This window comes from Phocoena sinus, chromosome 3 (genome assembly GCF_008692025.1).
Source record: "Phocoena sinus isolate mPhoSin1 chromosome 3, mPhoSin1.pri, whole genome shotgun sequence".
Taxonomy (NCBI): domain Eukaryota; kingdom Metazoa; phylum Chordata; class Mammalia; order Artiodactyla; family Phocoenidae; genus Phocoena; species Phocoena sinus.
In genome coordinates this window covers 165,362,911-165,388,700 of record NC_045765.1, presented here as the reverse complement: position 1 = coordinate 165,388,700, position 25,790 = coordinate 165,362,911, and the positions used below count along the sequence as shown (strand labels likewise).

General features: G+C 40.0%; 1 protein-coding gene across 3 annotated transcripts in view; it reads left to right on the top strand.

Annotated features, from left to right (window-relative positions):
* MARCHF6 (membrane associated ring-CH-type finger 6) overlaps positions 1 to 22,246 on the top strand; it is a 76,283-nt gene extending 54,037 nt beyond the window's left edge. Inside the window, exons 20-26 of one of the 3 annotated variants that reach the window (XM_032625686.1) lie at positions 1,599 to 1,668; positions 5,000 to 5,181; positions 6,679 to 6,813; positions 12,358 to 12,447; positions 14,390 to 14,522; positions 15,505 to 15,640; positions 18,422 to 22,246. In XM_032625686.1, coding sequence (XP_032481577.1) covers positions 1,599 to 1,668; positions 5,000 to 5,181; positions 6,679 to 6,813; positions 12,358 to 12,447; positions 14,390 to 14,522; positions 15,505 to 15,640; positions 18,422 to 18,512 — 837 coding nt within the window. In that variant the 3' untranslated portion in view covers positions 18,513 to 22,246. The remainder of the gene's footprint in view (positions 1 to 1,598; positions 1,669 to 4,999; positions 5,182 to 6,678; positions 6,814 to 12,357; positions 12,448 to 14,389; positions 14,523 to 15,504; positions 15,641 to 18,421) is intronic. The other 2 variants (XM_032625687.1, XM_032625688.1) reach the window with 2 other exon arrangements.
* The last annotated feature ends 3,544 nt before the right edge of the window (positions 22,247 to 25,790 follow it).

Below are 25,790 nucleotides of genomic sequence, written 5' to 3'. Positions count from 1 at the left end.
CGTCACCTGCTATATTAGTAGCGTGTCATATGATTGCTCACTTGCTCCGCAAAACACTTTTTTGAAAGTTGTTCAGGAAGCTTCGTGGAGGAGTTGATACCTTTAAGTCTTTAAAGTTTGGGGTCAGGCAGATTAAAAAATGGGAAGTGGGAAGGGCATTCCAGCCCTGTGTCAGGACAAGAGGCAGGTTAGCCATGGTAGGTATGGAACCTGCAGGGAGGTGAATGTGTGGAGTAGGGGGTGGGAGGTGCAGGCGAGCTGCAAGAGCTAGGGAGGGAGCTCTCAGAGATGGGGGTGGAGCTGTGAGACTTGAGGCTTTCGGATTGACAAAAGGTATTTTCTAAGCAGAAGGTACTTCTGGCCTAGATTAGAGAGAGAATCACTAAGGGATTTCTCTGGCAGCGAAAGCTGACCAAGGCTCCAGCCCCCTCTCGGAGTGTTATCATCATCAGTGCTTTCCAGTCTTCCTGCTGGAGCTCTGCCCTTTGGGCTTAGTCAGGTCAAGGCAAGCAGCACCCTCTCTGTCCAGGGTAGCCACTTCCCTCTTGTCTCAGTGTATTTCCTTTTTATCTGCACTTCTCAGTAGCTGAGAGCCACCAGCTATAGCTACAACGGCTGTTTACTTTTAAACTTAATTAAAAATAAATACAGTTTGTAAATATGTGGTGTGATGGATGTGTTAATTACCTTGATGGTGGGAATCCCTTCACGGTGTATACATATATCAAATCACATTGAACACTTTAAATATATTACAGTTTTATTTGTCATTTATACCTCAATGAAACTGAAAAAACAAAAGAAGGTACACTTCTTGTAGACAACACACACACTCAAAGTAAATAGAATTTTAAATTCCTTTACTCATTCATTGTGACCCCATGTCAAGTGCTTAATGGCCACCTGTGCCAGTGGTTCCTGTGTCGGGCAGTGCAGGAGTAGACATGTCCATTATCACAGAAAGTTCTAATTGGATAGCACTGTTAGGGAATAAGCTTTCCTTTCATGAGAAGTTGTTTTTGAGAATTTGATAAAAATAAGCAAATATTGTTAGTTTTAATTAATAGTGAGGGAAAATTTAAGCTGATTATGTTTTTTTGTTTGTTTTGTTTTTTTTTTGCGGTACGCGGGCCTCTCACTGTTGTGGCCTCTCCCATTGCGGAGCACAGGCTCCGGACGCGCAGGCTCAGCGGCCATGGCTCACGGGCCCAGCCGCTCTGTGGCATGTGGGATCTTCCCGGACCGGGGCACGAACCCGTGTCCCCTGCATTAGCAGGCGGACTCTCAACCACTGTGCCACCAGGGAAGCCCTAAGCTGATTATGTTTTATTTTTGTGCTCTCTGATTCAAAATATATTGGTACTTGCTGATGTATCTGATTATATGAAAGTGGGCACAGTTTCCTTTCGGCCAAAATTATAGTTAATATTACCTAAAATGAAAATTTCCTTTTTATGTGAAATGGAAGGAATCCTGGAGATACAAATATAGGCAGATCGTTTTTACTGGGAGAATTGTGTTGATTCTTTGAGGAGTGTCATAAAATGCATTGAGCACAGATGAATTCTGTTTATGCACTGCTGTGTTTTGCCTTGCAGATATTTTTGTTGATTGTCTTCATGTGTATAACCTTACTGATCGCCAGCCTCATCTGCCTTACTCTACCAGGTATGAGGTTATCCTAGCTCTCCGCTAATGACATCATGAAAAGATGCTTTGTTTTAAAAGGGTATGTCTTGCTGACATGTGATCTTTTATCACATATAAACTTGAAGTAGTTATCCCCATTTTTATTGAATATGGGATACTGTTCTCTATAGGGCTCTACGTTTCATTGGACTCATTTGTATCGGAGCAGAGGGGGACAGAGTCAGTATACAATTTATGATTAATTTTTGGAAGTAAAGTACTTGTGGTCACTCATTTTATATAGACATTTTCTTATTGCAGTATGGGTTCTCAAAAAGTCATCTGTTGTCTGGGATTTGCTTCAAAGCGTTCTGGGGGTGGGGAAGTAGGCAAAACTATAGAAGATGTTAAGATTGGCTGTGAATTGATAATTTTTGAAACTGGGTGATTGAGTACAAAGGATTTTATTATAGGATTTTCTCTGCTTGGGTATATGTTGAAATTTTTCATGAACTTTTTTTTATAAAAATTTTTTTAGCATTTTAAAATAAAAATGTATGCATTAAAAAAAAGTCATCTGTGTGGCTTAAGTCATTTTTTTCAAGCCAGTGTTTTGATGTTAATTATGTTTGCCTTCATTATGTAATTATCTTTCCAGTCCACTGCATGCTATTGCTAGAGACCTTTATGAAGCCAGGCTATTTCCCTTTATCACCTGGTAATCATAAATACTAATCGCTAAATTTCAGCTAAACAGGGTTTCTTCATCTAACAAGTAAGAAGCTGTCGATGAATATAGTAGTCTGTCATCTTCTGCAGAGGTCAGGGGTAGATGGGGGGGGGAGTCCAAAGCCAGTGACAAAGTGTCAGAAACAACTTGCTGCCCGCCCCCCCCCGCCTCCTAGTTAGTGTTATAGCAAGCCAGAAGATTCTGAATCATACTGATATGTGTTAGCCACTTAAATAATCAAGTGAAGATAATTTTCAGGTCTTATCAAGCCTGTACATGTTATTGAGTTAGTGTCTTGATTATAGCACTAACTCAGTATAACTTTATAAATCAAATTTGTATTAAATACTTGAGTTTTCCCATGAGGGCTAAGGCTGGGGAAGAGCAGCTAGTTAATTTCAAGTGAGGTTTCTTAAAAAAAAAAAGAATAGTTTCTAATTGGTAAGAGTTGTGATTCACCTTAAACTGGTAAAAATAAAGTTGTTTTGTTTTTCACTGTTTCTGCACAATGATTTTTGACCGTGAGAACTTTGCTCTTAAGTTCACTACTCAGACCTCAGCTGTTAAAAAGACAAAGTCTAGTTAACTATTGGGTGCAGTGTAGTAAACATTGTTGAGAAAACTCAGTTTCTGAACTTTGGACAGCTTTACATTTGTGATTTTTATGTTCCATTTTCATGTTTTTATCAGAAATATTAAAAAGTTAACAAAAGAAGGAAACCTAGTTTTAGTGCTTGAATTTGGCAATACAGGTACATTAATTTCATTAAAGATTGTTAAGTAAATATTTCCCTGTTAATCCAGTCCCACCATCTAGTGGAAGGAATGCAGTTATGTTTAATCATAGAAATGCTTTTGTCATAGTACACGTTTAAGGTGGTGAGGATGCTGTTTTCCCCATAGGTTGTTTTCTTGTAGCTGCATTTTAGCTAATGTCAAGTTACTGCAAACTAGAAACTAGCCCTGACCTCTCAAAAACACTTTAGAACTATGTGAAGTATGGAATGAAAAGCAGCCTTTAAATTTTTTTTTTCTATTTTATTTTTGGCTGCGTTGCGTCTTCATTGTTACGCACAGGCTTTTCTCTGGTTGTGGCGAGGGGGAGCTACTCTTCGTTGCAGTGCGCAGGCTTCTCATTGTGGTGGCCTCTCTTGTTGCAGAGCACGGGTTCCAGTAGTTGTGGCACATGGGCTCTAGAGCACAGGCTCAGTAGTTGTGGTGCATGGGCTTCGTTGCTCCGTGGCATGTGGGATCTTCCCGGACCAGGGCTCGAACCTGTGTCCCCTGCATTGGCAGGCGGATTCCCAACCACTGCGCCACCAGGGAAGCCTTAAATTTTAAAAAACCAACCGAAAAAGAACAACAAAGAATCTTGGAGTAGAAATATGTATATATAGAATGCTAGACATTTTTACCGAATTATCAGTGGTATTTTTATATCTTTAACGTGCACGTGTGTTTGTTTCATGTAGATAAATACTTAACATGTATTTGTCTTCAAAAAATGAGTTATCTTCATATCCAAGCTGTCTGTGAGATTGCAAAGAAGTGTGTAACGTTATTGGCACTGTGGCTTGTAAACCTGACTGTTGGGGTGGTTTAGCTTGACTGGAGGCAGTGTGGGTCTGCGGTCAAGAGCATGAGCTCTGTCCTGTAGACAGGAGTTCACATTCAGTCTCCGCCCTTGTGTGACCTTGCTTGGGCAAGGTTCTGTTGCTGAGCCTCGGTTTCTTAGTCTTCAGAGTGGAGGCCATTGCTGCTTGCAGGGTTGTTGGGAGGATTAATGAGAAAATGTATGGAACATGTTCAGCACAGCCACAAGCTCCTTTTAGACATTGAAAGGTAACAGGTAAGTACTGTATTAAGGAGAAAAAGACACTGGAAATGGGGTCTTCCTTTTTTCTCCAGCCTTATTAAGATAAGTAACCATGTAAAGAAAGTTACTATATAAATGATCTTGACTGATAGTTAGATTTTTGTGGGTACATTGTGGAGTTTATTTGTAATAACTCTTTGTGTGAGGCAGTCCCTTAGACAACTTTCACATGTTTCCTAATATTTAGATCTTAATTTTTTTCCTAAGAAAAGCTAGTGTGGTATTCTTTGTTAATGTGCCCACTTCTGATTAAAATAAGCTTAGTTTTCTATCTTAATGAATGACCCAATTGAAAGAAAGTTACTCTAAATTATTTGTAATGTTCCTAAATGTTAAAAGTATTGACAACACAAATAATAGAAAGTAAATTTTCCATTTTTGGCCTGTTATGTGCATAATGATTTCATTTGATAATACAGACAATAAAAATAACACCCCCCTCAAGTCGTTTCAGTCCCCAAAGAACAAGTAATTGGCCTGGCAAGTCAGAATGCATGTCACAGGAGAGCTCATCCCCAGTGACTTACTGTGGTCTGGTTGTATCTTAGTCAAATAATTACATTCTTTTGAATTTGGGGGGTTTTGTTTTTATTTTGTTTGTTTGCTTTTAACAAAGACACTGATATATCAAAATGTGATGTCTTTTTAATAATGACTTAAAATGACTGAAACTTTTGAAAATACTAGTAGTACAACATTGACATCAAGATTAGAGTTCTCTTTACATGACTACATGTCTAATATATCAGCTTTTCTATTTTCAGTATTTGCTGGCCGTTGGTTAATGTCATTTTGGACGGGGACTGCCAAAATCCATGAGCTCTACACAGCTGCTTGTGGTCTCTATGTTTGTTGGCTAACCATCAGGGCGGTGACAGTGCTGGTGGCATGGATGCCACAGGGACGCAGAGTGATCTTCCAGAAGGTTAAGGAGTGGTCCCTTATGGTAGGTTTTCCTAATACAGACTGATCTTGTCTGACAGGAGTAGTGAATATTTTTCCAGTAATTTCTTTTAATCTTTTCACTTTTGTTTCTTCACTGTGTTGATAGAGTCAAGAGAGTTGATTTTTTTGAATTAGAAAGAGTGTTCCTTTAAGACAGTAGTTTTCTGGTTCATTCTGAGAAATATAGTCAGATGTATTTGAGGGTTAAAAGAAAATCATGCTATTAAATGATCTGGTAAGGCCCTTGAGTAATAAGATATTCTGTAGAATTTAAAATCAATTTGTTTAAGTAGAAATTTCCTTTAATGATATTTTTTCTAAAATCTGATTGAAAAAAGATTTTTTAATACATAAAATCTTGACTTCAGGATTAAGTCAGTGTTTTTCACATAAATGGGAAATTGTGTGGTAATTTACTGATTGATCATAATGTTGGCTATGACTGGTAAATATGTTTAGGTCACTGCTTTATGCCTTTTCATTTGTATAATCAACTCTGGTTTTGTATCTGAATTTATATCTTGATTTCACTGAAAGTTTAATAGCTGTTTAATGCTAGTGTTGAAAGAAAAACATAGGAGATTCATTGTATATTAAGAATGGAGGGAGTTGATTGCTGTGTAATCCATAAGATGAGACACTTACCTATATTTAAAATACAGAAACTAGCTAGTACCACTTTTCATTTGATATTCTTCCATATCATGTTGCCATGTGAAGAAGTAGGTACTGCCTCAATGCACACCATTTTTAATCTCTTGCTGTTGAAATGGATGTACTTACTGAGGCTACCTGAAGAAAAAGGGACATCAAGGCCACTTTAAAAATTGATTTCTTTGTCAGGATTTCATAGTGGCTCTTGCATGTTATCTCTTCTCTTTGTGTCTACTTTATTTTCATTTTGCCACTTTGTCCAAATTCTAGAGCTGTGTTAATAGAATAGCCCTGTGGCTAATGGCTACCATATTGCACAACACAGATACAGGACATTTCTGTCATCATAGTAAGTTCTGTTGGACTGTACTGTTCTCAGGGGAGCTAATTTGATCAACTTGGTAATTACCTTAACTGGGGTTATGCAGAGCCCTTCAACTATACCAGTCCATCTCAGGGGTCACAGGTCAGCCTGTGGGTGGACCACCACTGGATCAGGGGCCTGGGACAACCAGTAGCTTTTCATGGGCAAACAAAAGCCTACTTCTGAGACTGAGATTGAGAAAAGCAGCAAAGCCACCTGATTAATATATGTAATAAAATGAATTTCCTATAATTTTATAGCAATAATGCATAGTAATTTCATGTTTTTGTTATAGCTTGAGTTTTTATAGTTACACATTCAGATTTCATTTAAACATATAACATAAAATGTAAGTTGTTTAAGGTATATATTCGTTCTGTTAGGCATCAGGTCAAAGAAGAGTAAATATCCACATGAGATAAAGAGCTTGGCTTAAAAGTCATAGAGTCTCTAATAACAAGGCTTTTCATTCCCTGATAGATAATGAAGACCGTGATAGTTGCAGTGCTGCTGGCTGGAGTCGTCCCGCTTCTTCTGGGGCTTCTGTTTGAGCTGGTTATTGTTGCCCCCCTGAGGGTTCCTTTGGATCAGACTCCTCTTTTTTACCCATGGCAGGTAAATGTGTGTCTTTTGCTCATGATATTTCTTTATGTATTTGGAATCAGAAAAATTCTTAATTGTTTAAAGTGATTTTAAGCAGTTTGTTTAGGAAGATTCCTTAATTTTTTCTATTGTAGGAACTCATAAAATCGATTAGATAATGCATTTTAGCTTTTGAAATATGCAGGTCATGCAACACCTTTAAAATACCTTACTTTATAGGTTTAAAATGTCACGATAGGCTTCACCAGTGTTTAAAGATACAAGCTAATGTGTTGAACTTTTCACTTTTAGTTAGGGTGAGATATCTTGCTCCTTTTGGCTTTGAGACTCGAAGTAATAACTTACCCTTTGGAAAAATTGCAGCATTTTTTCCCACAAAGTCACAGGCTTATTAAAAAGAGCATTCTGGGCTTCCCTGGTGGCGCAGTGGTTGAGAGTCCGCCTGCCAATGCAGGGGACACGGGTTCGTGCCCTGGTCCGGGAGGATCCCACATGCCGCGGAGCGGCTGGGCCCGTGAGCCATGGCTGCTGGGCCTGTGCGTCCGGAGCCTGTGCTCCGCAACGGGAGAGGCCACAGCAGTGAGAGGCCCACGTACCGAAAAAAAAAAAAAAAAAAAGAAAAGAGCATTCTGAGGGAACCTATGCAGGTCACAGCAAAGGCCTTAAAATGCTCACGGAAAAAGAAATTTAACTTTTCTGTCATACTTAGAGCCTGAAGTTAACGTCATAGACCTCAAGTTTTTAAGAGATGTTAGGGGAAAGAGCTAGGTATTGACTTCAGTCATTCAAAGGCTTTTCAGCCTTGTTTTAAAAATCTCCTTTTAGTAGATTATGGTGAATTTTTCAGAAATGAAAATTGTCCTCTACTTTCCAGATGAAGAACCCCCATAAACTTCATCTAACAGCAAATATTTACTTGAATGCTTTAATGTACACCCAAACCCTGTACTGTATAACTGAGATGGAAATGAGGCTAATGCAGGAACTTCTCGGGGACCTTAAAGGTTGGTGGGAAAGATGGTTACTGTGCTGTGATTGGGGCAAGCACAAGAAGCGCAGCATCGTGTGGGAGAGGCATCTACCCAACTTGGGGGCTTCAGGTGCAGTCTTCTGCAGTAGATAATGTCTAGGACAGCACGATAGAGTGCGGAGGAGTGGGTGAGAAAGGAAGAAGTGTATTCCAGGAGGGAGCGAGTGGGCAGACCTTGAAGTGAGACAGAGCATACGACATAGGGGACCTCCTCTCATCCGGTGTGCTCATAGATTAGAATCAGAGTGAAAGGGAGCAAGAAGGGGGAATCGTTAAGCATATATGACACCGTTCTGTAGGAGCTGCATTGCAGTGTAGTCTGATAGCATCAGTGATTGAAGTAAGGCTGTTTTTCACAGAATAATGCCAGCAATAAAGTTAGAAGAATTAACAATTAATTAGGAAAGTTACTGTTTTGCAATAATTAACAAAATAATTGATTCTGAGGATTGTCAATGGATTCTGAACCTATCAGGTGAAAGTCGATGTTCTTTAGCTACTGTGCTGCAATAGCAAGTTACCTTGCAGCTCCAGCTTCCTGGCATAAAACAACCATTTATTTTGTCCACAGAATCTGTGGATCAGATATTAAGACAGGGTATACTGGCTTGTGTCTGTTTCATGGTATCTGGAGTCTCATCTGGGAAGGCTCAGTGGCTGAGTGTGATCTGACAGCCTTATTAGCTGGCATCATTTGGAGACGTCATCACTCATGTGTGAGAGTTGGTGCTGGTTATTGGTTGCACCGTATCTGGGCTATTGGCTGGAGCCCCTGGATGTACTTGAGCTTTTTTACAGCTTGGTAGCCTCAAGGCACTTGGGCTTCTACAAACAAGGCAGACCTGCATCACGTTTTATGACCTCTTCTCAGAAGTCCTGCAGCGTTGCTCTTCACTACATTCTGCTGGGTATGAGCAAGTCACAGGCTGGCCTGGATTTAAGGGAAGGGGATATATACCCCTACCACGCCACGGGAGAAGGATTTGCAGTCATGTTTTGATGCCACTACAGTGCAGAAGTGGTTGTTTGCATGGTGACAAAGTGTCACCTTACAGATTACTTGCTACCTCAGAGGGAAACACAACTTTATAGGGGAGGGGTCAGGCAGATGCTACCGTAACCCAAGAGATCACTGCACATGTGGCAAACAGATGGTATACGCCTCCTGAGGTTGTGCAGTACACGGCACTGAAAACGAGCAAAACAGCCCCTGGGGGCCAGGAGTTAGGCCTCCTGCTGAATGTGAACAATTGACAGAACAGCAGCATCACACAAGGCCACTCCGTGACCGTGATGGATCAAGACAGACTCAGGACCCCTCCATAATCGTGTCTGAACGCAGGCAAGACATGAGTACTGTTCAAACCACAAAAATGCCCCAACATGCCAGTACCCTGGCTGACATGATTGGCTGCTCCTTTGTTTGCTACTACAGTTTGATTAGCTTCAGCCTGTCCCTTCTTCTGGATAAGATTTATTAAGATACCCAATTATAGATTACCTGTACTTTCTACTTAGCATCTGGAATAGAGCAAAGCCCTGCTTCCTGAAATCCTCCCCAAATCACCTCACACAAGCCAGGAAACTGTAATAAGCCTTTTCTAACACTCTTACTAAGGGCTCCAACTTCCCCATACTGTGTGTTCTCCCTCACTGCGTTGAGTAGTGATGCAGCTTGTTCACTTATGCCTGTGTTCCTGGTGGTCTTGACAGTGCCCGACATTGTGACCTTGGAGAATTATTTGAAATTATTCAATTTTAAGAATGCTTATATGTTATGACTCATCACTTTTCAGAATATCCTGCAAAGAAACATTTACATGTGTGCAGGAGACATGAACAGGATTGTTCTGCTATTATATAATTTTTTACCATGTCAAAAAAATTAGAAGCAACCCAGATGTCCATCAATAGAGAATGACTAAATAAAATGTGATATATCTTTGCTTTTGAATCCAGTGCCGCAGTTAAAAAGAAGGAAGTAGAGCTGTGTGTTTCTTTGCTTGTTTGTATTTTTGTTTTGCTATATGTTTTGATATAGATAGCTCTCAGACGTGTTTTTTTTTTTTTTTGCGGTACGCGGGCCTCTCACTGCTGTGGCCTCTCCCGTTGCAGAGCACAGGCTCCGGACGCACAGGCTCAGCGGCCATGGCTCACGGGCCCAGCTGCTCTGTGGCATGTGGGATCTTCCCGGACCGGGGCACGAACCCGTGTCCCCTGCATCAGCAGGCAGACTCTCAACCACTGCGCCACCAGGGGAGCCCTCACGTGTTTTTGAGTAGGGGAAAAACACAAGTTGCAAACAGAGTGTGCAGCATGGTATCCTTAATATTCTGGATAAAATCCCAAAGTTTGAGAGAACAGCTTGCTTTTTGTCCATCCCTGACTCTAAGCTGCTTGCCTTTCCTGCGTCAAGTGACTACAGACCTATGGGAGGCTGGACTCTTAATTCTAGCAGAGGAGCTAGTGTGGTATGTCTTTTTTTGTGGGAAAGGACTGGAAAGCAGTGGATCTTGAAAGAGCTGGAACCTCAGTGATCTGTGGACCTCCTCAGGTGAACATTAACCTCACTTGGGTGCCTTCTGGACTCCCAAAGGCCAAAAGAAAGCTGAGTTGGTGGTTGAATCTTCCCTGCTTGTGAGCCTGGAAGGATAGAGAAAAAGCAAGGAGGACTTCTCCATGTTCTTATTTGGGAATTGTTGGCTTGCTATCCCAGAGGTCTAACAGGCTAAAGATCCTTTTGCAGCCCTTAAGGATATTCTCAATCCGAGCCTCTGAACTACATTGAGTCAACAGAGAAAAATAACACATGTTTTATGTAAGGGGGGCCCAGCAGCCACAGAAAGGAAGGCCAGGCAGAGCCATCAGAACATATGCCCGGTGATGGAGAACTGCTTGCAGAGCCATGAGCATCCAAATAGAATAAAAAAAACACAGGGGTATTTGGGCATGCACACACAATAGCAGCCATAAAACAGAGTGAAATCGTCATGATGTTACATAGCATGGATTTCAAACAAATTCAGTAAATGAATTAAAGATGTGGCTAGTCAGATTGGAGGCCTGGAAGACTGATGCAGAGCAAAACTGAAGAATAGGAAATTGAGGGGAGAGGAAGAGTCTTGGAGGATACACCCAGGAGACTTAATATAGCCATAATAAGGGTTCTACAATGCAAAAATGTGACGCAACATTGAAACAAAAATAGGAGACAGCATTGAAACAAAAATAGGAGACAGCATTGAAACAAAAATAGACATTTTTAACTGAATTGAAGAAAGAACTGATCTGTAGGTTGAAGGACCTCATCAGGTTTGGTGAAAAGAAAATTGATGAGAAAAACACATATTTGGGCACATCTTGGTAAAATTTCTGAATTAAATCACAAGCTTCAAAAAAAAAGCATACTGGCAGTGGACTTTGCAGCACTGAAACCATAAGGTAGAAGGGCATTTGGAGACCATTGAGATAAAAGGGACAAAACCCAACCTTCCTATACCTAGAAAAAATGTCATTCCCCCATTCGTCTGTCAGGATGAAGAGTGATATTTGAGGTTATGCGAGAATTCAGTGCATGTATCAGCCTCCCACCCTATTTGAAGATGTTTTGGAAGACCAACCAACCAAACCAGAAAATCGGAACAGAACAGTATGAGCAAAATCCATAGGAAACTGATACACACATTTCCTGTGGGACATACATGTATAGACATAGATCGGTGCATAAGGAAACAAACGTGGAAGGTACATACCAAATGTTAGCAGTGGTTATTGCTGGGGAGGGATCAGGATTTGGGCTGGTGGTCACAGAGGACTCCAGCCTTCTCTGGAAAGGTTTCAGTTTAATGTAAGAATAGATTTAAATGTTACTTGATACTTTTAAAACATACATGTATATATATATTTTTAAGATAAACAGAACAGGTTATGAAGGACGTTGTGTGCTGTGTTCAGGGTTGTAAGCACGGAGGTCTTCTTAAATGATCTGACTTGCACTTTAAGAGATCACTTGGGCAGTGGGAGTGGTGATCCCTTTGGCTGCCTGGTGGATAGTGAGGTGGGCAGGCCAGAGGCACAGCAGGGAGCTTGGCGTGACTGGGGAGGTCCTAGTAACAGCTCAGCAGAACTGCGAGCGCACCCGGCTGGAAGTGCTCTGAGCCTTCAGGAGCCCAACTGGAAAAACAGCCCAAGGATGGTTTGCTGAAATAAAATCAGGACACTGTTTTATTTATTTGCTTGTTCAGATCTCCATTAAACACTTTTCTTAGTTCTCTTGGGAAAATAATGTAGTTTTTTTTTTTTTTTTTTTTTTTTTAAGACACAAGAATGAGTTTTGATAGAAACATTGAACTTGAGCTGTTGGGGGAAAAATTCCCTGGATTTTCCAGCGTATTTATTCTTCTGTGAAATTGTTACTAATCCAACAGAATTTTTGTTTTGAAGTTAATAATGCAAGAAATAGCCTCTGTGCTGGGTTTATTGCTAAAAACAAACAAAAATCTGTTAAATGATTTTTATTATCCTAGGATTGGGCACTTGGAGTCCTGCATGCCAAAATCATTGCAGCTATAACATTGATGGGTCCTCAGTGGTGGCTGAAAACTGTAATTGAGCAGGTAAGCAAGTTCGGCTTATGGGACTCTTATTTTCCACGTTCCCACTTTTCTAAGTTTTATACATTTTCTTTAATGAGCATATGTAACTTTTTTTTTTTTTTAAGGAGAAAGGCAGTTTACTCTTACACCATGAATTTTTATCAACTACTCTTAACACTTCCCTTATCTGAAAGTTAACCAGTAGCGTAAAGTGCCTAGAACCCTGACTAAAGTAAAGGCAAAATTTAGCATATGTGCTTTTTTTTAGAGCAGGAGTTCTGATGAAGGCTTGGTAGTCAGTTTTGTAAGCCTGTAGTAAGGAAAAGAGGTTATGGTTCAAGGCAATAAATAAAGAAAATGGCAGGAAAAAAATAGATTTAAAAAAGCAGAGCTCTTTGAGAATATTTTAGCTACGTAACACCTAAGACAGTTTTGTGTTATGGAGCTATCATATAATTTGGTCATTGAGGTGATCACCTTGAAAAAAATAGATCGTACTTCTGTACTTTGATAATAAGGCTAGGAAGTAGGATAATTCATTTTAGGAAGATTTCTTCCAAAGTAACCAACATAGTAGATTTTGGTACTTATTTCTTTTAAGTTTTAGTTACCTAAAGAATGGACTTACGGACAACCCTTTTGTCCTTAGGGCAGCATCAAATTAATAAGGTGTTACGGTTTTGTAGCACTGAAGGTATACCTCCTTTTGATGTATAGGAAATACAGTAGTTCTCAGCCCAGTATGCACAAGAAACTCACCCAACAATTTCTGTACCTGGAGATTTGTGAGGGTGGGGAGAGCCAGGGAGTTGGTGTGTGTTTGCATGCATCTCTCAAGTGCGGGCTGATTCTGAAGTGAGATGGATTGCGGGCTGTGTGGCAACATGTCCATTCACGATAGGAGTACAGACCAGTCTACTCTAGAGTTTCCAGATGAGACTCTGACCCTTGTGGAGAATAAGCATGAAGTTACACCTGGGGGCTGTGAAACACTGTTGATCTCTATAATATTTTGCTCTCTGATGCATTCTTTCTCATACACGTGTCTAAGTTTAAGTAAAATGATTGAGAAACACCGGGATGCCTTGCTGCATTAATTTAAATGCATTTGGGTTAAAAGGATTTTGGTGGGCCAGAGGGGACCTGTGGAGCAGTAAGCCTGTTGTCATTCACCTTGAAATGCTCTGGCCCACTTCCGAGGGACCTGGGGATTGGAGTTGCACCACACTGTGTGACTGTGGGCCAGGAGAGGTTGAAGTGCTGGGGGAAGAACACAAACAACGCTCTGCTCTTTTTTCCCCTTCTGTATACCATCTTTATTTTCCATTATTCCCAAGATTTCCCCACTGCCATCCATTCTTTCCTCTGCAGTACTATCCTGTAGAACTTTCTAGATGAGATGAAATATTTTAGAAATTCTTGAATTAAAAAAAAATTCACTGTAGAATTCTTTCATACTAAATTGTTCCATAAAATACCTTGCGATTTGTTGAAATTTGATGTATACAGGCTTTTTAGAAACATGCTTCCTGTTTATAATGTTTTCTTATACTCAGATAAAATGAATGAAATCTTGAGTAGTAACACAGGTCACTCTTACACAAATTATGTATGAAGTTACTTCAAGTTGTGTAGTCTTCAACTAATGTTATTGGATGCCATCTGGTATCGTATAGTACAAGGCTAGTGTAATTATTATTCTAGATTAGCATCTTATTATTTTATCTCTTAGCAGAGTTAACTGCAAAGTGTAAGGAAGTAAATGCATTTCTTTAAAAACTTATGGACACCATACTTATGTTTGTGTTCCAGAATTTGCCTTGACTTCTGAAAAAATAACAAGTTTGAATCTTTTGGGCTGGTAGATCCAGCTCCCTGTGCTTGAATTCAGCAGAGATTGCTCTGTTAACCTGGAGGAATTTGTCTTGTATCCTTATTCTCATTTTTTACCCCTATGTTTCAGGTTTACGCAAATGGCATCCGGAACATTGACCTTCAGTATATCATTCGGAAACTGGCAGCGCCAGTGATCTCTGTGCTCTTGCTTTCCCTGTGTGTACCTTATGTCATCGCGTCCGGCGTCGTTCCTTTACTTGGTGGGTAATGCTGGCTGAGAGCTTCAGAGAGCACCTTTATTCACATCATTACATTCTTGTCACTTATGGTATCAAAGGTTGCCTGGCTCCAAATGCTTTATTGTAAATATAAATCCAGCTAAAACAATGATTTTAAAAGACTGTTTTTCTTAGATTTCACTGGTTAGGGCAAGATGAGGATCATAAAACGCTTTGGTACAGTTTATTCTCTAGGCAGGTGAGAAAGTATTGACATTTTAAAAATGTCCTTTAGCGTAAAAGAAAAACCAAAGAGGAGATGCTAATTTGTGACACTTTAACATCTAGATATTATCAGCTATGTACTGAAGAATCCTCACACGACCTTAAAGCCAGCAATATGTTCAGAATTATAAGCACCAAGTTTTCCCCTCCAGAACTTTTGCTTCTGTTGAATTCCCTCTGTCAGTTACTAGCATTATCATCCAACAAGGTGTATAAGTCAGAAACCTTGAAGGTCATCCGTGTCACCTGAGGCTCTCTGCTCTTCATACTCAGCTGGTGTCCAAGTGCCTCTGATCTGACCTCTGGAACCCATTCTCTCATCTTTGGAGCCCTTACCTGCAGCTCACGTTGAGATGAACATCAGCTCTCACCTTAACCTCAACCTCTCAGCAGCCTCTCATCTGGTTGCCTTGTTTTGAACTCTCCATTGCTAATTCATTCTCCACACTGCGGCCACGATGACCTTTCAGAAGAATAAATCTCGTTCATACCTTTTTGGTGAACATCCTTTTGTTGGTTCCTCTGTGCCTTTAGAACACAGTCCAGCTCCTCGGGGTAGTTCACGAGGCTCCTCCTCTAGCTGGGGCTGGCTCCAGCTTGACGGCACTCCTTGCCTCACTCCATTTCATACAGGATGAGTTTCAGTTAAGCGTCCCTCCCCTCTTCTTAGGAAAAGGACATACTTTCATTTCACTGTCAGCCTTTATACACTTAGAGTTTTTCTTTTTTGGTTTTCCAGGTGTTACTGCGGAAATGCAAAATTTGGTCCACCGGCGGATTTATCCATTTTTACTGATGGTCGTGGTGTTGATGGGAATCTTGTCCTTCCAGGTCCGCCAGTTTAAGCGCCTTTATGAACATATTAAAAATGACAAGTAAGTCTAGACTTCATTTGTCTAGCTGCTTTTTGTTAAGATGTCTCATTTCTTAATTATTGTGTCTATTGTGATAAATCACAGGAGGGAAAAGTGCTCAGATTCTGGACGTATTTTGAGGTAGAATTGACAGGATTTGCTAACAGATTGGATGTAGAATGTGAAAAAGGGGGCTATCAGGACTTGGTTGGGTCAAGCAACTGGAAATACGGAGTTGTCATCTACGGAGATGAAAAAGACTGGGAGAAACCGGTTTGGGGAGGAAGAGTTCTTAATGTCCATTTGAAATAATTTTCAGTCTGTTTTCAAATGTTTTGGTCTGACAATATATTAAATAGTTTTAGATAAAAATAAGAAGCCTGCTTTAGGAATTAGCAGTGCCTGCCTAAGCCCTTCTTGCAGCCAAGGGCCATTGGGTTACTCTGACCATTGCTGAGAGAAGCTGTGAGGTTACTGCAGAAGCGTTGTGGTGCCCTCTGTTTTGAGGAAACTCTGCGACCTGACCTCTGAGAAATTGAGAACAGCCAAGGAAAACACCTTCTGGGGTAGCAGCCATTTGACCCTCCATGTCCTAATGGAAGGCTGAGTCCTCTTCTGCTTTAATGGCGCCTCACAGAGGAAGTAAGTTTGTAACTACCCATCCTGGTTTGCCCGGGAGAGTCCCAGTTTACACAGGCTGCCTGCGTGTCATTACTAACAGCGCCCCCTTTTACTCGTGAGTGCCGGCTTTGGGCGACAGATTATATGGTCACCTCGTTTACTCTGAGGGCTCTTTAAGAGTAATATGTTTAATGAAATTTAGAGAGTGTTCAGGGCTTCTCCAAAGCACTTACTGATGGTAATAAACACTAGAACACTTAGGCAGGCTGAGTATTAAGTTCTGTCAACCACGAAAGAATGGGGAGGAGCTTTCAGCGATGAAAGCCCTTTTTCCTCACTTCACTTATTTTGGCGGCACAGTCAGTCCGGCACCAGTGCAAAAGAGACACACCCTCGGGAGCTGCCTGCAGCCCAGTGCACTCTATTATCTTTCCCCACCGTTGCTTCGTGCAGAAAACCGTTGAACTCGGACTCGACAGAGGGCGTGTCTTGTTCACCATCATACATCCACAGTGTATCTGCCACAGGGCTTGATCCCGAGGAGGTGCCAAGTGTGCGTGTGTGCGTGTGCGCTAGGGGCACGAGAGGCTGCTGGGGTAATAGAACTGGCTATGGGTTCAGAGTCTCGTTTTTCTGCCCCTGAGTTACTTTTCGGTCTGGGGCAAGTTTACCTTGCTTTTCTCTCTGTGCTTGCTATCTTGATGTGGTTTGTGATTACATGTGTGTCAGGTAGTGCCATGTGTATTATCATGTCAGATATTGCTCAGTTGTCACTGTTCAAAGCGTTTACAAATTCCTCACAAGTTGAAAAAACACCGGTTGGTTGGGGGACAGTGGGATAAGGAATGATTAACTTCAGGAAGAGAATCAAGAAGACAAAAAGAAAAGGGGTGAAACAGTGAACTCGTGATGAAGAAGAAGTAGGGTTAGTGGAACGTTTTAAAAAGTGAAATGTTAGGCTTCTTGGCGTAAATTGCCAGAGTACCTCATGAGACCTGTTTGCCAACAGAAAAGGGATAGATGAAAGTCAGGGTGAAGGAAGTCACGGGGAAAATAAAAGGTGCCACACGGAGCCCTCCACACATGCCAGGCCTGTTACTGAGGCTTTTGCCTGCTTTCTGTTTCTTACAGCAACCATAGGACTATTGTTCTCATTTTATTGAAGAGCAAACTGAGCCTCAGAGACCCCAGCTCCCTGGCAGCCCTGTCACGTGCTGGCCTCACTCTCCTCCTCTTACACAGATGTGTAAAGTCCTACCGGGCACGTCTTGGTCTGCACTGTTGCCTCCAAGTGGGTCCCCGTGCCCGCTTGAAACCATCACCCACACCGCCCCCACCCCCGCAGCTTGTTGCTGTCAGCGTTGTCACCCACTGTTCTCCCGGGTCAGCCTCCAGGCCCTTCGCCCATGGTCACTGCAGCCCACCACTACTGCTCCCCCCAGCTCCTGCTGGCATCATGGGGACGCTGTGTCCTGGTGGAGGACCTCCAGCCCTGTCATCCCATCCATAGGCACTTCTGTCTCCGTTTCTGCAGTCCTGCTCCCTTTGCCATCACCTCTCATAGGTTAGGAGCACTTAATACTCTTTCTTGGACCATAACCTCCTACCTTCTGTCAGTCACTTGCATACAGTCATTTCTGTGCCCTCTTCCTTTGACCTCCTTGAAATCTTTGTCCTTTGATTTCTCCTTTTCTTTAGAACTAGAGCTTTTCAGGTTTTACTCTCCTCCCTACCCAGCTTTCTGATTATCATATTTCCAGTCCATTTCTTCAGATCTGTCCACTTACCTGTTTTGTAAAATATGATCCATAACAGATAAATCCCCTGAATAAGTTTATTCTACCTTACCTACCTCTGGCCTCCAAGAGTCAGTTTATGAGGGCCCCTCACCTATGGACCAGAGCCTGTACTCCACTGCACAGCATCTGAGGCCTTCTGACATGTGCTGCTCTCATATCTCCCATAAATCCATACCTTTGCTATGAGATGCCTGCTTTTGTGCTGTTTGCCGGTATTCATTCTAGACTCCCCTTCTACCTACCTAACTATTGAAGGGTTTTAAGTGGGAGTGAAGTGATCTGATTTACATTTTAAAAAATGTATCACTGGCTGCTCTAAGGAAGAATGTTTTAGTAAGTAAGATCACATAAGAGAGTAACCACCCTGTTTTTAAAAACCTAGGTACCTTGTGGGCCAACGCCTCGTGAACTATGAACGGAAATCTGGCAAACAAGGCACATCTCCGCCGCCTCCACAGTCGTCCCAAGAATAAAGTGGTTGTCTCAACTACGTTGACCTTCCCCCGCCTTTACGTGTCCTTTTTTGTGGACTTCTCTCTTTGGAGATTTTCCCCAGTGATCTCTCAGCATTGTTTTTAAGTTAAGGGTATTTGACTTGGGTTTTCAGCATTCAGCAAGCAGCAGTGCGAGGCTCTGCTGCCCTTCCTGCATCTTCTGACATCATTGCTGTCTGAGGTCTGTATATGTGTAAATAGAAGTTCCTGGATACCCTAAAACATTGGATTAAACAGAATGTGCATTGTACATCTTTAAACAAAATGTATATTAATTTATTAAATCTAGTTGTCACTTTATTTTGGACCTGCTGTGATCTTGACAGGAAATGTGCCACAGAGCCATAGTGCAGAGGCAAGACTTCTTAATGACGTCTTTTGGAATGCAGTGTCCTGGTGTTCCTAGCAGTTCTTATTAAGTGAACTGTACATTCTGTCTTGGCTGTTCAGACCTTACCAAGAACGTAAAAGGAAGCAAGTAGAAATCAACAGTGGAGTGTCTGTGGTAAGAAAACATGAACTTGTGCTTCACTGTCAATCGTTTTTGGAAGTTATTTTGTATAACACCAAAGCTGTTGTACATTTTCTACTGCCTGATTTTTTTTCATGTGTCTGTGTTTGTAATATTGTATAGTATCTTGTGCTAGGTGAGGAAATTATTTTTAATTTTGATAATTTAATATTCCTAGTGATCAGCATCAGGAGTTGGGTTTTGTGTTTGTTAGGGGCGTGTCTATACTTAGAGAAAAGAAGAAGTCCAAAAGAAGGTTTTTCCTTAGATCCTCCAGCCCCCTTTTCCCACACACAGCTGTCTTTTCGTCAGCAGTGGCCAAAGTCATGGAAGATCATAAATCTCATAGGATAACATCACCAGTGATACTGCATCTTCCTGGAATAAGGACATACTGAAATGTTTTGTCAAACGTAGATGGGGTTTGTGGTCTTAGATTGACAGCGTTAGAGAAGACGGGTTAGAACCCCTGGTCCTGCTGGTTAGTGCATCATTGGGTGAGGATTAGGGGCAGTGCATTTCTCCAAAGTTTCCAGAGCTTTTTGTTTACAGAATAAAACTATAAATAAAACCAACTTGATTTTATTTGACCAGAAGGAAGCTGACTGAGCTGGCCTTTTAACATAGGAGTACAGAATGTATTTCATTGGAAACATGCTGTAAAAATCTCAGAAAGCAGAACACTTAGAAACTTGGTTTTCCTTTATAACCAAAGCTTCAAGTTAGAAGTTTAGAGAAATAGAATGGTTGGGCATGTGATCCAGGTTTTTAATGGTGATGGTATATTGTAAGGGTAGTGTTTGTTTTTGAATGATAACTTAGTTCTCAGAGAAAATGGACAGCATAGATCTTAAGAAACCATAAAAGAATTTCCATATAGTATTAAAACCCATAGGCTTAAATCTGAGAATTTTTAAAATATGAGAGTCAGCCAAACATAAGTTACCAAAATCAAAAGCAACACGTTCTGGTTGTTTTATATTTCAACAATTTTTCCTGAAGTGGTAAGTGATTACTTTAAAACATCAGTATCAAAAAAAAAAAAAAAAAAAAAAAAAACTCGACATAGGATTCAGTGTTACAGTTTTTGGCACTTTGTAGTAGCCCTTTCTCATATTTGAAATAAGGTCTTTGCTAGCCCTACCTTTACTTAGAAATTTAGTCCTACTGTAAAAATTAGGAGCATTTTAAACATAATGCCACCTGTCATGGTGTATGTCTATATCAGTTGTTCTCTTTGGGAGAAAAATATTATCAAATTGGGCATATAACTTGATCGTGTTAATTTAAGTTTCTTTTTTAATTTTTCAGAGAATTTGTAGATCTTGATATAAAGTTATTGGAACACACTTATCTGTTTTACCAGAAAGAGATCTAGGCAGATATTACAAAAGATTAAAAATTGTTATTCTACAAAATTTTAAGTGAATCTTATCAGATATTTTGTAAAAAAAAAAAAAACACCAAAAAACATATATACATATGTGTGTGTGTGTGTATGTGTGTGTATATATATATATGTGTATATATATATATATATATATATATATATATATATGAATGGCCAAAAAGTTGCCCTCCATTTCACTGGCAGATAACTTTATCTTGTCTTACTTAAGGATTTCCCCTGGTTTTTCAGTTGTGCTTTGTCCTGTTTTTTTCAATAAGGTGAATACTTTCATAAGGAAAGCATTTGCTGGCATACTATTTACTTGGGTAGCATCAAGATTTTATTATTAACCAATAGTCTTATAAATATTTAAAACTTCTAGTTCAGAAAGTGCTAGTATTGCTGCCCTTCTTCATGTAGAATTAAAAAAAAATAAGTGTAGTTTTGCTTCATTTTACATTGGGCTAAGACTGTCTTCAAGGAATTTAATTAGGAAAGAAGACCTTTTTGCTTTATTTTTACTACTTATAAATTGAAGACAAATCAACATTTGGGGTTAGTTTTACATGACCAGTTATCAAATGGTCATAGTACGAAGTATGCAGTTGTTCATTATTAGCAAATTCTGTTTGATTTTTAAACTATTAAGTACTAATAGTTGAGATGAACACTGAAGAAAAATGCCAATGTGAAGTTTGTGTATAGCTAGCCTTAAAAAAGCTCCATGTTTTTCGGTGATTTTTTTTCCTGTTCTCTGGAGAAACAGTGGAGATTGGACATCTCAATTCCAGATGTAAATGAAAAGTAATTTTTATTTCAACATTTAATATAACTGTTATTACTGTGGATTCTTGTCTTGTGTTTTTTCTTTCCCTTATTCAAGTAATAGAGAAGAACTTTTTCTCAAATGATTTGATCTTAGATGATATGTCCTTTCTGTATTGGCAAAATGCTACTATTAAAGTGTAATTCTTGAATTTAGGTTGAATTGATGACTTTTTAAAACAAAACAGTGAAGCACTGGACATTGCTACATTGGATTGCATTTGCAAACACACACACACACACACTCATACACTCACCCACTCACTCACTCTGAAGCATGTTGCACCAGTATAAGAACACTGGCACTTTTTTAAACGTTGCAAGTGAGCTACTTACTCTCATTTTCAGGATTGAGTATTTTAAAGCTCTCTACTTACTGTGGTAAGTTTTTTATATTGTAAAATTAAATGATTATGTTTAAAATACTCCTTTAGAATGTTACCTATTCAGTTGCCATCAAGAAGAAAACGACTGTCTTACTATAAAGGTATTACTGAAGCCTCACTTGTGGAGATTCTCTAACTTCCTTGTATCTACTTAATTAACGTGCCCCTCAATCAGATGTTTTCCTTTCAGTCCATTACTGCCCTGTGTCATTTTTTTAATCAATAAAACAGCCATCACGAGTAAGGGCTTCTTTCAGGTAATCCCCAACAATATCTTTGGCATTTAATACAACATAAAGATAAGACAGGATACATCTGTTTTCATTCCCATCTATTTTGTATGAGTGCCTCATTTTGTAGTCATGAAATTAATATAGTACCTTAAATGAAAATGTAATGACCATAAGGCCTAGAAATGACTGTTGTAGAAGCTCAATGAATAGAACATTTACTTAGTTGGGATGTTAGTTTTCTATTAAATACCTTAGATACCCAGACCAACTTTATGTGTATATATTCTAAAGTGCTCCCTTTTTTATGTGGTTGTTTGTTGCCTTCTGAGTTGAGAGAAAAATTGAATAAAAACGTTAGTTGTAGCCTAGTTTTTTTGGTTTATTTTTGCTTTGTTGCAAGATTGCTTCAGAATTATGAAATGTGCCTTATTAGTTGGCACAGGCAGATAATCCAGATTGTTAAAAGTATAATAATTATGGAAGAAAAAACTCAAGTTACATATGATTATAGCTACTCCGTTCTAAGTAGGAACTTGAAAGTATAGTTGCAGAAGACACACCTTCCCCCTCTCTCCCTCCACTGTGGTTACAGCCCATCCTCACTGGGAAGAGCGAAGCCCTTCTTGTGCCACAGGCAGGATGCCACCCAGCTCTGCGCCTCCACTACAAGATCTGAGTGTAAAGTTTCACCAGGTTGTCTTTTAGGTGGAGATTTGGATAGAGTAAAAGTCCACTTCACGTACTGATCATATGTATCAGAGAAAAAGGAAAGGGTTGCTTGAGGTTTTTAAAGTGCTCTTTGTGAAGAGATCCTTTTGTTTCTATTTTTTGTTTCTAGGTTCAAAACTTTTTCTATGATTTTGAAAAATCATTTATGCATTTTTATTTATTTCAAATGCAGTGGTGGTAGGTGAAATGCTATTTGATCCATAGGGCATGTGTAATCTGTGAAGTTGAACTTTATTGCAAAGGAAATTGTATAGTGAAATCTCAGAAAGTGGCCATGAATTCCCTCCTCCCACTGTGCAGTTTGCAGCCACTCTTGTTGCGAACAGAGCCAACATCACGAGTGAAATGAGGGTCTGAGGAGGTGAATTCTCCCCAGCCCCACTCTCATTTTTTTTGGTGTCTCTTTTGTTTCCAGCACTGTACTTAGTACTGTAGTAGAATGAGGTATGGGGTCTGCCTTCAAGGAGCCCAGTTAGAATGGAAAAGAACAAAAAAATGAGCAAAAGTTTCCATTGTAGGTATGAGTCAAATGCCACAAGGAACACAGAAAGGACTCACCTTGGGCGAGGCTGTGATGACCTGGTGGCGCTCAGGTCCTGTTCTGTGTATACAGGCACCCCTCCCACACACCCACACCACAGTTCCTCTTTCACCCTCTTGCAGTCTACTTCTGCTCAGTCCCACATGGCACTACAACTGTCTGTATGTCAACAGCAGTAACCCACTTTACGTTGTCTAATGGTCATTTTGAAATTTCTTCCTTTACATATGTAACAGTGCCATGTCTTTCTGCTTCTCCATGTTTGTTCAGTAACTTTTCTTTAGGACAAGAAGCTTCATACCCGAGAACCCCACTCATTCACTCCTTTCTTTGCTTAAATGGAGCAATCCCTTCTGCTAGCTGCACAAATCCAAAGGTGTGATGGAGCAGAAAGAGTCCAGAAATAGACCTACACGTATACAGATAGCTGCTTTTTGACAGAGGTGCAGAAGTCAAACAAATAGTGCTGGAGTAATTGGACGTCCAGATACAAGATTAAAACCTGATCCGTATCTCAACAGTTGTAAAAAATAACTCATGGATTACAGTGCTAAATGTTAAAACCCCAAACTATATAACTTCTAGAAGAAGACCAAGGGGAAAATATTCAACCTTGGGTTGTAACCCCAAAAGCACAATCCATAGAAGAAAAATTTGATGAATTGGGCTTTATCAAAATTGAGACCGTCTGCTCTTTGAAATACAATGTTTAGAGAAACAAAAAAGACAAGACATGGAGTGGCAGAAAATATTTACAGAACATTTCTGATAAAATGCATTCGGAATAAAGAAGTCTCTAAACTCAGTAGTAAGAAAACCTATTTGCCCATTTTAAAAATGGGCAAAATATTTAACACACTTCACTGAAGAGGATATGGATATATATATATATATATGGCAAATTACATGCGAAGATGTTCAACAGAATTAGCCATAAGTAAAATGCAAATTAAAACCACAATGAGATGCCCGTTCATACCCATGAGAATGGCTAACACTAAAAATACCATACCACGTGGTGGGGAGGATGTGGAGGAACCAGGAACTCGCCCCGCTGGAGGGAATGTAAAATGGTACAGCTGCTTTGGGAAATAGCTGGGCAGTTCTTAAAAGGTTAAAATCTGTTTACTTACCACTCCTAGGTCTTCACCAAAAGAAAACATGTAAGTCCGTATGAAGACTTAAACACGTGCGTGTTCATAGTAGCTTTATTTGTACTAACCCAAAGCTGGAAGCAATCCTCGTGCCCATCAACTGATGAATGGATAAATGATTATCTATATAATGAGATACTGCTCAGCAACAGAAAGCAATTCACTATCCGTATATACAGCTTGGGCAGATCTCAAAATGATGCTGAGTGGAAGTAGACAAAAAGTGTACTGTGTACTTTTCATTTATATAGAATTCTAGAAAATACCGAGTAACCTACAGCAATCTAGAAAGCAGATCATTGCGGGTAGGGACGTGGGGGGATTTCACAGGCATGTGAAGAGACGGGGTGGAGAGGACGCATGTGTGTGACAGATGTGTTCACTATCTTGATGGAGTTCTGGTTTGACATGTCAGGGTGTGCCAAACTGCAGTTTAAATTGGTGCAATTTACTGAATGTTAATTACACCTCAATTTTAAAAAGTATTATGTTCATACATTGTCTTTGACCATTTCACACCTTCCTCTTCCTCAAAGTGCCACCTTCTCTACCTTCCTGACTTTTGGCTGATGATTTTTATTCCTATTTCACTTAGAAGATAGAAGCAATCAGAACAGAACTTTTCACAAGTTCACACCCTCTGCCCCATCACCCCCTGTGTTTATTGTGCTCCAGGCAGCCTCCCCTTTTCCACAACAGGTCAAACCTCAGGGCCTTTGCATTTGCTGTTTGCCATGCCTTAATATTCTTCCTCCAAGCTCTCCCCAACCTCCTTGTTTCTATACTAAAATGTCTTCCTTAGGGAGGCTTATCTGAGATTGTAGCTACTTGGGCATTCCTGTCTCCTGCTATATTTTTCTCTTTCATATTAACGTACTGTACAGTTTACCTATCTTGTTTGTATTTGCATGTTTTTCCCTCACTTGAATGTAAGCTCCAGAGATTGAAAAAAAAAAAAAAACTATTTGGGGATTACTACTGTATTCCAGGACAGTCCTGGGACATATTGGGTGTTCTATGAATATTGTTGGGTAAGTAAATAAATGAATGAATCAGAATAATGTATATATGGTTAAAATAAAACCTGAAAGCCATCCTCCAGAGGTTAGCACTGTCAGTAGCTTGGTGTTTGCTTCCAGACTGTGCTCTGCATAAGCATTCGTTCACTGATGCTCTTATCAACACGGGTGGTACGTGCCCTGGGCTGCTCTGCAGGTGGCTTCTTTCACTTTATATTTCTGAGCATCTTTTTATGTCAGTACATAAGTAGCTATCCCATTTTAAACTTTTAGCTGTATTGTATTCCATTGTGTGGATAAGATTATGATTTAAGTTTTCTGAAAGGCAATTGGTTAACCCATTTTATTACATGCTATAGTAAACATTTTTGTCCATATTACTTTACTAGTATTTCTGTAGGATAAATTCCTAGAAGTAAGACTGCTAAATCATCAAACATATTTAAAGTGCCAAATTGCCCCCAAATGT